Source organism: Esox lucius, chromosome 13 (assembly GCF_011004845.1).
Source record: "Esox lucius isolate fEsoLuc1 chromosome 13, fEsoLuc1.pri, whole genome shotgun sequence".
Taxonomy (NCBI): domain Eukaryota; kingdom Metazoa; phylum Chordata; class Actinopteri; order Esociformes; family Esocidae; genus Esox; species Esox lucius.
In genome coordinates, this window is record NC_047581.1 from 29,928,886 (window position 1) to 29,944,535 (window position 15,650).

The 15,650-nt window shown below is 44.4% G+C and overlaps 1 protein-coding gene across 1 annotated transcript; it reads right to left on the bottom strand.

Annotated features, from left to right (window-relative positions):
* Nucleotides 1–1,734: 1,734 nt before the first annotated feature.
* On the bottom strand, nt 1,735–15,279 carry golph3 (golgi phosphoprotein 3). Its single transcript, XM_010876961.5, has 4 exons — nt 14,745–15,279; nt 8,174–8,305; nt 6,964–7,078; nt 1,735–4,345 (listed from the first exon to the last, which is right to left on the bottom strand). Exons 1-4 carry the CDS (start codon nt 14,955–14,957, stop codon nt 3,921–3,923), a joined length of 885 nt encoding a protein of 294 aa, XP_010875263.1. The 5' UTR covers nt 14,958–15,279; the 3' UTR covers nt 1,735–3,920.
* Nucleotides 15,280–15,650: the final 371 nt, after the last annotated feature.

Below are 15,650 nucleotides of genomic sequence, written 5' to 3' on the forward strand. Positions count from 1 at the left end.
GAGAGAAAAAAACACACTCATCAGCTATAGCCGTGCTATGCTATAGGTCTGCCAGGCAGTGTTTCTCAACCCCCGGTCCATAGACTGGCACTTGTCCGTGGAGGAATGCCTGCCAGTCCAAGGCATATCACTCATATGAAGAAGTCCCATAGACAGAATTGATGTTCCCTTCAAAGAAGCAGTTACACACGGGCTCACCGCAATGTGACGGGCTCATGCAGAGTGCCTTCTGTTTCAATCATATAGATATGGATTCCAGCTTTTGAACGGTTTGAGCCATCAACTATCATTTAACCTTAAATAAAAGATACAAGGAATACACGTTTTTCCTAGCTTCTGTGCATAAATATGTAGATGTTGCTCTTTGGGATTTTAGGCTTGTTATCTGCATAAGCACTTTGTGACAAATGCTGACGTAAAAAGGCCATTATGCTAAGGAATACAGTACTGTAGGTCTATTAAGGTATGTCTATGCTAAGTTACACTGTAGGTCTATTAAGGTATGTCTATGCTAAGGTATACTGTAGGTCTATTAAGGTATGTCTATGCTAAGGTATACTGTAGGTCTAATAAGGTATGTCTATGCTAACAAAGAGTCAATAAATGATACTAAAATAGTACAAGTAAAATATGCATTGATTTTAATCACGGAAATTCGAAATCTGGAGTCCTCCAAACTTGGTAAAGTCACCAGATTTTTGCACACCTTAGTCCGACACCTGTCTGGAGCCCAAAATAACCAAATTCCGTAGTTTTCTGATTCTGCTTAGGTTAATTTATGTCAGCTCCAGGTGTTGGTGGGCAGATGTGCACGTGCCCACACACCAACTGGCATGCATACACACACAAACACAGAACATACAGAAAGCCCTGACAATGACTTGAGATCCTCCTTCAGTGTTGAAGAGAGGAATATCTGCTCAGAAGGGAGAATAACCAAAGGAATACTTGGACATATTCTCCTTTATACTTGCCCAATGGTTTTTGCATTTTCACATTTCAGTGATTATCTGTTGCAGACTGGACTAATGAAGTGTCTGATTGGTTGTGTAGGCGTCTTCCAAACTTGTCTCCCGATAGGATTGTGTCTCACACACACACTTGCCCAGCTTGCATTCTTTTGCGGGACCAAACTTTCTGCTACTCTGAGATCCTTTAATCTGGCCTTAATTATTTCTGGTGCTCAATCCACCATGAACCCTTACACCCATCGTCCTGCATCGTGCCAAAGAACAGCTCTTTGCCGTGGGATATTGGCCATATACCACACCCCCTTCAAGCCTTACTACCTGATTATACTACACAAGGGAATAAAGAGGACATCTGATGATATCTTAAGATGGCTAGTCTCTGGAAATACTATGTAATTGTAGTTTGCTTGCAAGGAACTTTTAAAATGAGCTTGACAGAATACATTTTGTGTTGGCCTTTCGGTTGGGACCATTTTCATTCATTTGCTCTAGACAACACAGGGGATAGTTCAAGGGGAACACTATTGTTCAGACATGGAGTACAGACATGGACTACATTAGTTCATGTTCCGTCGGCTATTGTGTGAGAACGAACCTGGCTTTATCCACATACATTCACCATGACATCCATGTCTCCTTTCGCCTAGCTCAATTAATCACACAGAAAACAGCAACACAACACAGAATTAGCAATAACGACAAACCCACCAAGAGCATGAATGTGGTGAAAAGGAAAATGAAGACATCATGCAAAAACAAAAAGGACAGATGAAATGCAGTTAGGCACTTCTGTAATCATAGTTTATTTCATGGTCGAAGTAAAGGTATACAGATAAACGATCCCTTTGTTATAATGCATACAAACTATCCTCTTAACCCACTGGAATATTCTCCAGTAAAAAACTAATCATGGTGGATCCCGAATGTTCGCCTATTCCTAATAGGCTTTCGGTTAGCGTTATTACGGACCTGTCCGCCATATAGGAAACAGTGTCATTTGGGATGCACATAGTTAAAGTGAAGACCAGCGACTGGTCAGTCCCCTGTAAACCTCAGTATTACGACACGTCTCCAAATCATCATCATCCACTGATTGACTGAAAAGCAACAACATTATCAACACAATATGTATTGGCAAAACTGCCATGATCAAATCAAACACGTATCACAATGTCATTATCCATAATGTGTGCAGGAAACAAAACAGAAAAAGCCAATGATAAAAAAAAAATAACTAAAAATGTTTTCATTAAAAAAAGTGAGTAGAAATCATCACTGATTAAATTAAATGAAATTTAAAAAGAAAAAAGAACGCAACATAAAATTAAGAGCATGGTGTGGTGATTGGTCAGACTTTTTTGACACGCCTTTACAGGAACGTAAAGCCACGACAACGTGCTACGTTTGCCACGTTCCAGCCGGTAGCACATGCCCAGCCTAGCACCCCGGCGGTGACGGCGCAGGCCTCGGCAAAAACAGATTTACCAGAACTACCAGGCCAACCGCCACAGTGTTGTTGCCTGGTCCCGGATCTGCCTTGTGCTATCCAACCCAACTGCCATGGGGTAACACTGACCACAGGGAACCTCAGCGTGAGAGAGAGCACAAACAGATCCGGGCATAGACTAGAACATCTGTGGTTTAGAAAAGCGTCTATTTAAATAGAGGCAAGTTGCCTTCGGAGACCAAGCTAGGCTAAAGAGGCTGAGGGATGGGTACATAACGTTACCTCTACATTAAAAAAAAAACAAAGTGGAATGTGTCTATCCTTTTGATTGGTTTATTCATTTCAGACCTTGGTGTGCATACACAACAAGCACATTTGCTAGCTGGAATTTCTGTCATGAGAAGGCTACAAAAATAAACTGATTATTGATTTCAAGGAACATGACAGACAGCTGAACCGACGCAGGATGGAAGGGCCTGTCATTCAGACAGGGGGAGGGACATCGGGGTCATCTTTATTGTTATGGTAACAAGTCCGGAATCATAGCGAAACTGAGACAGATCCAGGGAGAGGACGTCACCTTCTCTGCTTCGACAGATCACCCCCCCCCCCCCGCCAGACATACTTTCCAGAATAGACAGATCTACCAAAACACACTGTGGAGATCTAGACTATCATTACATTTCTATATTTCTCTGGGGTCAGACCGAGACCTACTACACCCTGCTTTTAACCTGCAGAAACTGGCCTACCGGAAGGGTTCCTTCACTTGAAAACCACCAGGAAAGGCTGCACCCTATTCCTTGAATAGCGAATGACTTCAGGGCCCTGGTTCAGGAATAGGGTACACTTCTGATGCAGGAGTGTTCTCACAAATAATCCAGACATGTCGATGAGAACCATTCAATTAGAGGATCATGTCATCACGTTGGTTTGAGAGGATGGATCCAATTTGCATGTATATCACCAAAGAACATTGGATTACATTGGGTTTTTTTTAGAAATAATTTGATCTAGATACTGTGAGAGTGTAACATAGCCTATACATACTGACGTATTAGAAAGAAAAATAAAGATTTGACTGGGGAGGAAGACCGAGAGGTTTGATGGTTAATTCTTCATAATTTCACTCAGTCTGGTATTCAAAACATTGCTCTTCGACTGATTAGAGGGAGTAAAATGCTTTTGTAAAAGTGAGTGATGTAATGACCCCTCCCAGAAAGAAAGTTGATGGAGGAAGCAGAGACAGGAGAGATCTCTACAGGGGGTACTACAAAGTGTAGGACAGGTCTGGAGGTTGGGAAGTAGTCATTTACGTTCAGAAGTGTAGGCAGAGGGAGTAACATCCTTCCATTAGGGAGGCCTGCGACCAGCCTCCTCTCTGTCCCTCCCCAAACTGTTCAACACACTCCCTCCGCCTCGCCTACCACCACCACTGCCAAAACCACCAAGCAACCTCAACACTATACTACCCCCTGGTGGCCGCTGGCAGTAGAGTCAAGTCACTTGGTGAACGCTGCCACCACAGCCCACAGCAGCTCATTGGCGTTGGGCTTCATGCTCTCGCCCTCTGGCTCCAGGTCCAGGAGCTGCCGTACCCTCTTCATGGCCAGGTCGTACTGGTCGTCCAGCAGGGGGGCGAAGGCGTTCTCCAGGACGTCAGAGGAGTGGGCCAGGAAGATGAGGGCCAGCAGGCGTTTGTCCATGCGGTGTGGGTCGTTGACCCACTTCTCCAGCACGGCCTCCTGGACCCTCTTGATCAGGCGCTGTTTGATGTTGTTGTTGGTGAGAGGGTGCGTGGTCATGTCGAAGAGCAGGAAGTTCTGTTTCTCCGTGGTCAGCACGCCCTTTTCCACCAGGTTCTTAGCCAGGCGTTCCCTCACGTTCCTCAGCTGGTAGTGGAGCTTCAGTGGGTTCCACGTCTCACCTGCACCAGGACACAGAGGAACACATTTTGAAGTGGATTAATGACACACTAATTATTTGAAAGGTTTCTGTGAATTCTCTCCTTGTTCATAAATGAGGTGTTAGGTTGTTTTATTATTGTTTTAATTAATTAAGTGTTTCGTTTTCCTTTTAAAGCCTTTGACGCTTTGTGAGGCTAACGGGGGCGGGTGGGGGGGTGGGGTTTAAAGGACTGACAACTGACACTTTGGGTTCTGGGCCACTTGTCTGAGAAATGGACAGTAGCTGGGCCACAGCTGACTAAACCACAATCAGGGCCCTGAATGTTTGCCTTGTCTATGGATCGGGTTGTTTTCAGAGGAGTCTAAACAACAACATCTGGGGCAATCTGGCAATAGAATGGCAGACACAAACATTAGTCTTCATCTAGCTTCAGACAAAATACGATTGCCAAACACTTGCAGTGTTGACTGATGCAGACGGTTGAACAAAATCAAGGACAACCAACCAGTAACGCGGTCTTCCTGGAAAGACCTCAGATATCCAAGACCTCACTAACGGCCAGTTTGAAGACGGCTCGGTCTGTGGTAATGAAGCCATGTCACTGGCGGCTCAACATGATGTGCTCCACTTGAGAGCAGACTTCCTCCTGTGCTCTTCTACAGTGCAGACAATCTGAATCTCCTCAAAACCGAGGTTTGAATATGCCCTCAAATGCTCCCCAATAGAGTGCACCCTTCCCTGGGCTGACACTAAACATTATCTGTCCACCATATCGGTGTCATTTTCCCCAAACGGTAGGAAATCACAGCAAACCTGGATTAGAAACGCAGTGTAAGCACAAACACGATATACTGTTGCTAACAGTCAGCAAGTAAGATACACTTCACTAACCTCATTCACTTTGATAATGAGAGAGAATTGCAAAACAATTGCCAGATACTTATCACACAGGGACTGAACTAAACCAAAAACGCACCACAGGCTTCAGTAAATACAGTTTCAGTTTACGTTACAATGACAGGTAATATAAACTTTAATAGATTGCAATATTGTTTACAAGAAACCAGGCAAACCTAGTTCAGCCGGCCCCACGATTAGAAGGCATGAATGCTGTTGCCCTGGCTGGATTCGATACACGGTGTCCTATGAGACTGACTGTTTCATTAACCACTACGCTATTTAAACAGTGGGTGTTGTTGCACGTTATACACCGATCAGCGATAACATTATGACCACTGACAGGTGAAGTGAATAGCAATGATAATCTTGTAATCATGGCACCTGTCAGTGGGTGGGATATATTAGGCAGCAAGTGAACATTCAGTCCTCAGAGTTGATGTGTTAGAAGCCGGAAAATGGGCAAGCATAAGGATCTGAGCAACTTTAACAAGGGCCAAATTGTGATGGCTTTGTGGGTTGTTCCCGGTCTGCAGTTGTCAGTACCTATCAAAAGTGGTCCAAGGAAGGAAAAACAGCGAACCGGTGACAGGGACATGGGCAGCCAAGACTCACTGATGAACGTGGGGAGCGAAGGCTGGCCCGTGTGGTCCGATCCAACAGAACCACAGTAGCTCAAATTGCTGAAAAAGTTAGAGCTGGTACTGATTGAAAGGTGTCAGAATGCACAGTGAATCGCAGTTTGTTGCATATATGGCTGCGAAGCCGCAGACCAGTCAGGGTGCCCAAGCTGACCCCTGTCCACTGCCGAAAGCACCTACAAAGGGCACGTGAGCATCAGACCTGGACCATGGAGCAATGGAAGAAGGTGGCCTCATCTGATGAATCACGTTATCTTTTACATCACGATGATGGCTGGGTGCGTGCACGTTGCTTACCTGGAGAACACATGGCACCAGGATGCACAATGGGAAGGAGGCAAGCCAGCCGAGGCAGTGTGATGCTTTGGGCAATGTTCTGCTGGGAAACCTTGGGTCCTGCCATTCATTGTGGATATTACAAGGCCTGAATCCTATTTAATGATCTGTATTATTTTATATTTATAATGTTTAGCAGGTTCAACATGAGTCCTATTTAATGATCTGTTTCAAATGGGTTTCATACAGGTATTGTATTCTTTTATATTCATAACGTTTAGCAGGTTCTCTCATGTGCGTTGATGAAACTTCGCTTAATTCCTGTCAATGTGCCTTACCATGCGCAGAGCACCTACACTCCTTCCTGGCATAAAAAATCCAACTCTCTCATCTAGGGACAATGTTTGGACAGGTGGTTGAAACATGTAAACCCAGACCTCTCCCAGCACTGTCCCCCCAGACTGGTCCGCTGGGCTGAAACAAGTCACATGTACCCATTGTAACACCCGCCTCCAGCTAAATCTTCATATCCTACAGAGCTTCCAAACTAGCTCCACCAGTTAGTCGGCTAGATGACTGGCTAGATCTAGTCATTAGATCACAACTACTAAATGGGTAATCTGGCCACCCACAGTTAAGACAATGTAAATGATTCAGGAAGTAGGAGAGCCGAGTGACAGGAGACCGTACCATGACCGATATTAACCACAAAGCTGTTCACAGCCTACACCTTCGTTCACCCGAGTAGCGGTGACTGGACGAGGCTGAGGCCCGCCCTGGCGTGCCGGAGCGGAGGGCAAACCTCTAGCGCTGACACACTCACCGCTGAGCAGCTCGATCCAGCTCTGCACCGTCTCCGGAGGCTGGGTCTCCTTCACGTGTTTCAGAGCCTCGTCCAGGAGCACGTCCCCCGTTGGAGCGTCTGACTTGCATATTACCTGGAGACGTGAGAACGACCCCGTCAGAAAAACAAAGCGGTTCAGAAACTCAGGGAATCACACTGCAGCAGTGGACAGAACAAAGTGGGGGGGAAAAAACATTGTTACTCAACCACTCACAGTCAACACAAGACCTGTCTTTAGGCTACTACAGCAGAATCAATAGAATAATACTCCCACGACCACAACCTCCTCATGGTCTCTCTCTAAACACTGTATTACTTATCTAATGTAATCTTACTGGCAGGCAACACCCTAGTTGTGCGTCTGCTTCCCCTAAAATCTCAGCTACCAGCCTGTAGAGATAAATTATTGACTGAAATAGTGAGTCACAATGCCCATAAAACGTCCCTGTGCATTCTTACACCATTCATTCTAACAATCCCCAATGGAAGGATCCACTTCAAATAATACAAGTGTTTCAAGTAGGCTTAAGCCACCTCAGCATTGTGATAACGGTAAATATCTATAGGACAAGGTGACGCTTATTACTATTGGCTAAATCTAATCAATGCAGCACTGTCTTAATTTATTACATCAAAATAGATTGGGAATCTTGATAGACACCCAATTAATAACCAGTCAACAGTATTGGTGCATTCTAGCTAGCAAGATACTTCAATAGCATTGTGGAGTCACAACTTCTGGTCCTTTTGATGCTGCTTCAGTGTCAACAGGTTTGTTTGCTTCCTGAAATAATAATTAAAAAAATGCAATAATCCGTAAAACCTAATTCACAGCCTATAGGGACGGGCCCATTCAATATCTAAACAGATTAAAGCCCCAAGTATCTTCCATATATGGTGCAAAAGCGACAAACCATTGACTCAGAATCAAGCAGGTTCGAAGTGAATAAAACATCACAGCCACATTCGAGAAGTTGGCAAGATGCTAATGCAAAACGTCAACTCACAAGCGTGAAAACAATGGCCGCTTATCAAAATAAATCTGTAAATATCAACAAATCTGCAGAATACAAACGTAAATAAGGACAGAGTGTAGCGTATTTATTCACACCGCTCAGGAACTGAATTTCAATTGCCCCACCTTTCCGACAGCATGCGCACCGCTGCTCCGTTCTGCGTGGTTTCTTACCTTCCGGGCGAGCAGGCTTTTCCTCCTCATGCCGCAGGCCTCCAGCTGCAGCCGCCCTCGTATGGCCAGCTCTATCAGCATGCAGCCGCGCAGTCCCGACGAGATGCAGTCATTCCAGAAAGACGTGTAGCCCTGAGACACAACAGGACACAAGAACAGTGTGAGAACACGTGTAACCGTACGGCTCAGTCTGGGTGTGGCCGGAGGTGTGCGCGCGTGCGTGCCTTCCAGAAAGCAGGTAAGACAAGACAGCCTTATTGTTATTTACAGCCATATCAGCTACCTTCTCAGTAAAGTACTTTGGCTCCATCAAACCAGTTCAACTGGCTTCACATCCAATGCCCGTCACGGCAGATTAGATTCTAGGCCTGCCCTCTCTGTCCCAAAAGGCACATGGTTCCAGTCCCCGAGCACTGGCCCGCAGCTTGAGGTGGAACGCCCGGGAAAAGCCAACAGTGTGGTCATCACCTTGAAACGCTCCTCTGTCATTACGCAGACCAGGTGGGACACACCGACGCCACTGCAAAGCGGCCTGATGTCCCTGCTGGCTCTGTCAGGAAACAGGCCACAAGAGGGTCGGGCATCCAGTCAGCCCACCGGGAACGAAGACGCAATATCACCACGTTGCTATGGAGCTGAGAGGATTCGTTGGGTGATCCCCTTGATTCAATACAAGGCACAGTTGTTTAACTGTACTGAGTATATGGTCATCAGGGCGACTAGAGAGAGAAATAAAATGGCAAGCTTCGGTCAGTCCAAAATATATCTAGTTAAAATAATGGCCACCGCATAGACCAGAGCAATGGTGTTGAGTACGGCGAAGGTCGTACCCAAGTTAAATAGAGCACTATCCTGCAGATCAGCTGACCGGTCAGACCAGAGCAGAGCAACAAGCCGTCCTTTCTGCTAAGCACCCTGCTGAACCTTTAAATGCATCCATTAAGGCTTTGAGTGTTTGGGAACGCTTAGACGGCAAAACAAACAATACAAAACACAAAGGAATGTATACAGATTAAATGAAAAAGCCCATTAAGAGTAACTTTCTAGATGGAGGAAATTACTATGTGGGGAACCAAAACATGCAGGGAAAAAAATGCTTTACATGAGTGGTTGTCAGTAATGTAAACCCAACAAAAGTAACATTGTTGAATCACAGTTTCTGATCTGATCAATCAACAGACAGCAATGAATGAGGAAAATAAAAAAAATAAGATTATGGAAACCTGTGCAAAGCAGATCTACTGTTAAAGGATTGCTAACTAAGGAGCTCTGTTTAAAAGTGTCTGTTAAGTTCTTAAAATGTAAATCCAGAATGTAAAAGGACAACTGTAAAGGTCTAAACTCCTCCTCCTGTGTGAACTGTGAGTCTTTCATAACCTGAGGTGAGGACATTATGAGAGTGTCTCAACGCAGAATCATAGGGCTGGCAGCTTGGGTTGAACACTGTTATTATCCTCCTGTTTCGTACAGGAGGGAGGGGAGGCCTTTACTGTGAAACCCCCAGGGGTTAGCTAGGCCTTTACTGTGAAACCCCCAGGGGTCAGCTAGGCCTTTACTGTGAAACCCCCAGGGGTCAGCTAGGCCTTTACTGTGAAACCCCCAGGGGTCAGCTAGGCCTTTACTGTGAAACCCCCAGTTGAGAACAGTTACCCACAAAAGACTATTGCAACGACTTCTAGATCTCACAGCGAGTGACATTACAGACGGAAATTATACCAGGGGAAAACACTTACCAGGTGCACACCAGTTACAGCCTTCACTAAGCCACTGGTGACATTCAATGGTCCAGCAAAGCCAGAAGAGAGGAACACCCTCCAAATGATACCTAGGGACCAGGGTGTCCCCCCCTTCCAGGAGGCAAAGGACAGACTGAGCAGAGGCAGGGGGCTCCTGTGGGTCCAGGCTGCTAGCTAGACAGCCTGGACGTACGCAGGCCCAGGACAACAGGGAGACAGCTACAGACAGCCTGGACGTACGCAGGCCCAGGACAACGGGGAGGCAGCTACAGACCGCCTGGACGTATGCCGGCCCAGGACAACGGGGAGGCAGCTACAGACTGCCAGGACGTATGCAGGCCCAGGACGTACACAGACCCAGGGAGAGGGAGACAGCCACTGATGGTTTCACCTGAAGTCTAGCACTGTCTACAGTCAAGTGATGTACACAGCTAGCATGATTCAATACTAATGAAGAAAAATGTGATCGACTTTCATAATCAGATCACCTCCGCGCTCTGATTCCAGTTCACGCAGACTAAAGCTAGATGTTTGCAAAGGAAGGATCTTTAGTCACAGTAAAATAGGAACGACGAGTCTGACTGGGAGAAAGCGATTGACCAAACAGCCGGATGTAATCAGTCTTCTAAAGCAGCCAGACAGACGGTCTACTGAGCACTGGTCCGATGACACTGGCTCTGAAGAAGCTGGCGGCAGATTACCTTTACGTGCCCTACAGCAGACCTGACAGGGTACCCGTCAGAGAAGGCAGATTCATGACAGCTGCAGAGGTCCCACTGAAATGACAAAAGCATTTACATTGGCCGTCCCAGAGGACTCAAAAAGAGGATTCTTTTTGGATTCTGGCCATTCCAGACCCTGATCACGTGAACAGATGAAACTGTAGCTGATGGAATCCAGTTTAATTAAAGGCGGTTAACGGGGCAATGAGGGACACCGGATAGCTGAAAAATTAAATCTTCACAAGCTGGTCCGATGTTGTGTCTGGGCATTCAACAACCATAAATGGGTGCATTATTTCAAATTCAAACAGATATGTGCTTCAAGGCACTTGGAAATGTGTCCGTATGGCAATGAATATTGTTGCCTTTGTGATTGGCTGATTGCTTGATCACACTAGGCGCTGGTAGATATGGTTGTCCTTGTTCCACACAGCCATTGGACCTGTCTCCATGGTCCTAACGCCCAAGACATTGCAGGACAGCCAGGCTGACTCATTTTGGCTTTGTAAAGACGTAAGCCTGACAGGAGCCCTCCTTCCTTGTCTGATAGTGTTCCCATCCTTAAATGGTGCCAGTACTGGTTTTTACAGATACTCTAAGCTTGCAGGCCAGCTCGTCTCCGAGAATGTGAAACATTGGCTGCTTCCAATTACAAGATAACCCTCTTTACAAGAAGAGCCTGAAATTGCTATGAATTCTAGACATTGTGGTTTGATAACAACCAGGAAATGTAGATTGTCCATATCTACCAGCCCAATGTAGACACCCGTTTTTGGGGTCACGTAAGAAAATTCACAATTTCGATAGCACACATGACAAGTTAACATCATATTGATGAACAAATATAGATCAACTGAGTGGTGGTGATGTAACCCTTTAAGACAGCTTTTTTCTGCATTTTAAAAGTTCAAATTCATTTTTGTTTCTGCCAGAAGGTGAAGTAAAGCAAGGCCTAATCAGACAGGCTTTTTTGTTCAAGAAAAATGAAACAAAAAACGTATCTTGTGACATGTACCCCTTAAATTATATTTATGTAACAACAGCAGGAGTTTTCAACACTGCACTTGAAACAAGATAAACCTGTAGCGTCGTTGGGAACCGGCACACCTAAAACAAGATAAAGCTGTAGCCGTGTCGGGAACCGGCACACCTAAAACAAGATAAAGCTGTAGCCGTGTCGTGAACCGGCATACCTAAAACAAGATAAAGCTGTAGCCATGTCAGGAACCGGCATACCTAAAACCCGATAAAGCTATAGCCACATCGGGAACCGGGCATGCCTAAAACAAGATAAAGCCGGCTGTAGCCACGTCAGGAACTGGGCAGGCTCTAAAACAAGATAAAGCTACAGCCATGTCAGGAACCGGGCATACCTAAAACAAGATAAAGCTGTAGCCACGTCGGGAATATGGCATACCCAAAACAAGATAAAGCTGTAGCCAAGTCGGGAACCTGGCATACCTAAAACAAGATAAAGCTGTAGCCAAGTCGGGAACCTGGCATACCTAAAACAAGATAAAGCTGTAGCCAAGTCGGGAACCTGGCATACCTAAAACAAGATAAAGCTGTAGCCAAGTCGGGAACCTGGCATACCTAAAACAAGATAAAGCTGTAGCCAAGTCGGGAACCTGGCATACCTAAAACAAGATAAAGCTGTAGCCAAGTCGGGAACCTGGCATACCTAAAACAAGATAAAGCTGTAGCCAAGTCGGGAACCTGGCATACCTAAAACAAGATAAAGCTGTAGCCAAGTCGGGAACCTGGCATACCTAAAACAAGATAAAGCTGTAGCCAAGTCGGGAACCTGGCATACCTAAAACAAGATATTGTCCGCCAAATATTCACAAGAACAATATATATATTGTCTCTTTATCAGTGTAAAGAGGCCCTGTGAATTAAATATATTGTTCCTGTCTGTAAACACAAGAACAGGCAGCACTGCCTACAATTCTAATAAGAAAAAGGCACCATTGTTTCATTGAATTGACACACCTCAGCGAGTCATAACGGTGACACTAAATGTCACAAACAGATATAATAAATGGTTCCTGCAGGAAAATGCAAATCACACCTTCTATAAAACTATCCATGGGAACAGAATAAAAGTCAAAGTCCAGTCACAGGGATACCACATAACGTGTTTAAGCACAACTGGAATCAATGGGCCTCATTCACCAATAAGTCCTTAAGTTTCTTCTTAAATGTGTTCTTGAGAAAGGTCCTAAGAAAAATCTACGTCAAATTCATGACATGTTCTTAAACCCCAGAATTGTCTGCACCTATGTTATAATGATTAATCCCATTGTATTTGTCAATTGAAAGTGTGTGCCAATTGTTCCTAATTAGCATAGGTATTCCCCACACCAATCCCCATAAAAAGGCATTAGACTGCAGGGCCATGCGCACACACAGAAATCACACAGAGGCTGAATCTCAAAAAGCATACTTGCCTACTATGTAGTATGCCAGATTAGTATGTGAGAATATTAGCATGTCCCAAACTATAGTACGCTGAAAAGAGTAGGCAAAAGTTCACCAGTGGTCGACTCTTTCTGGTGGATTTTCAAAGTATGCATCGTTGCATGCTTTTTGGGGTAATATAGACCACAACCCCTTGCACAGTAAAAGAGGTGAGGTTTCTACAATTCTCTCGTCTTTCCCCTTGACAAAAAAAGTTAGCGTTACCTATAAAGATAGTTATTGCATCAATGTCATTCATATATGAAAGAAAACCAAACATTGTTGTGCCACGAAATGAAGTAGCTTTGGCAGAGTAAAGTCCGTCTTCAGTCTCGCTGCTAGCATGGGCTCAATTCCTGACTATTCCAAGTAGTAAGATTTTAATATTACCATCTTGTAAGTTATTAAAACAGCCAGTAGCAAAAACCATGGAATTCATAGATGTTACTTGTGGTGGAAGTAAATTTCATAAGAAACGTTTAATGCTTAATGGTGTCAACCTGAATTTTCAAACGTGCCATAATGTTAATGTGTGAAAAATAAAATTATTGAAGAAAACGCAATAACTAATTATTTGTTGGCATCCTAGTAGTTATCTTAACTAGAAAGCCTTAAAGAAGAGCAAACACACCAGCAGCAAGGTTGACTATTTTTTCCAGAAACAACACCAACAGCAAGTTAATCTAACAAGAATAAGAAGGATGAAGAGTGCCATTTAGTGACAGTTTTTATATAACGGATGAATCGATTATTAAAATAGTTGACAGTTGCAGTTCGAACAGAAATAAAATCAACAGAATGGACAGTGGCTTGAATGGGGACTCGTATAGTGTTGTTTTCACTATATTCCTATGCCTATTAATCTGAAATACTGGGTCTGAAGGTATGGTATTTAAATCTATAGCAACGTCATAAAAGATATCATACAAGACCACTATTGACGCGTCAATCTATTATGTGGAAGAAAACATTTGGTCGATACATTCTGACTGGTCGTTACATTCAAGCAAAATGTTTCGTTAACAGGTTGAATAACAATCGTATCGTATTCGTGTTATTCGTGACTCTGTCGAATATAACAGAGGGCATATCCCCCACTGAATTTGAAACACAGCTGACAAAGTAGATGTTACATACATATTGCTGTAACAAACCGCTACCAAGCAATACCGCACACTAAAGTGTTACATCAACACTAGCTAGCTAGCTAAATTTAGTTCTTTTTGTTGACACAACGAGCAAGCTAGCTGGTTAATACTAAGGAACAATAAACAATACAGCTTATATTTCCAACACAGGCACTAAACAGTTAGCCAACTAGTCTATCTAGTTACAGTTCGATAAACACTGTCAACCTACTGCTGTAACTAGGTAGTTACAGTTCAGTACAGTAGTAGCTAGTAAATAAACACAACCGAGTACCTAACTAGCAATTGTACTGTAGCTAGGTTACATTCAAATCGATGTTTAAAATGGTAAGTAGCTAGGTGCAGAACTCTTAACGACTACTAATAGCTAGTTCATTTGACATCTTTGAAATGTAACAAACGTTACCTAAAAAGCTACAGTACTGTGATGATAACTAATAGTACAATGGCTAGCAAGATAGCTATGATTTTAGATACAAATATTATAAAAAAAATGTATGGCTACCTCGCGGTCCTTCAATCCCAAGAGTAGCACTTCTTCCATCAAAGTGAGACGAGTTTCTTTGGAGTCTCCCTTGTCCTTTTCCTCTTCCTCTTCCCCGCGGCGGGGCTCGAAGTCCTCATCCCCAGACCCTCTGTCCTTGTCGGCGGCGGCGCTACGAGAGGCCTCGGTCCGCCTCTGCACTAGGCCCGAGCTTCGTTGTGTCAGGGAAGTCATGTCTACAAGTCCAAACACGAAAGACTAAACCCCTCGCCTCGGACTCTCACTGCCCGAGTTTTTACCCCCTCTAATGTGCCCGACACATACAGCTACGGACTCCAGCGGATGTTTTAGTACTGGTGTTGTCAACTACACAACAACAAATGTCGCTAATCGAACACAGAAGCAATATTTCTGCGTTTTCCTCCGCCTCGTCCACTAGTAGTTTACCCAATATGGCGGCAAGCGATGACGTGGATGTGGCATTTGAGTTGAGCTCAGCACCAGCGTCCCACAGGTAAAGCAAGGGGAGGAGAAAGTAGAGATGTAGGTGTCAAGACCAGGACAGGTTCCGATTTGGCCGACGGCAGTCATCAAATGTGAAAGCTTTTCTGTAAGACAATGTGCTTCCCGGCAGCAACAAACATACAGGTATGTCCCCCTAGGGCAACATACAGCTCCGGAAAAAATTGAGACCACTGCACCTTTTTCTTTCCTTTCCAAAAAAGTTGAGGAGGAAAGTTTTGAGCGAGGAACAGAATCGTTCAATTTGCCGCGGTCTCTACATTTTAACACTTATATTCCTCACTCAAAACCTTCTTTTTCGACTTTTTTGGAAAGGAAACTATATGAGTTTCAATGGGAATGTTCCTTGATACATGTGAGTGGAAACAGACAGATCAAATCAGAATATTTTTTTGGTTGAACCTT

Bases quoted from the DNA above. Each gene is read 5' to 3' on its own strand.
- golph3 (XM_010876961.5), bottom strand. From the start codon at position 14,957: ATGACTTCCCTGACACAACGAAGCTCGGGCCTAGTGCAGAGGCGGACC. The intron at 8,306-14,744 runs GTAGCCATACAT...GTTGTGTCTCAG, and splicing joins TGGGATTGAAGGACCGCGAG to GGCTACACGTCTTTCTGGAA. The intron at 7,079-8,173 runs GTAAGAAACCAC...TCACGTCTCCAG, and splicing joins AAAGCCTGCTCGCCCGGAAG to GTAATATGCAAGTCAGACGC.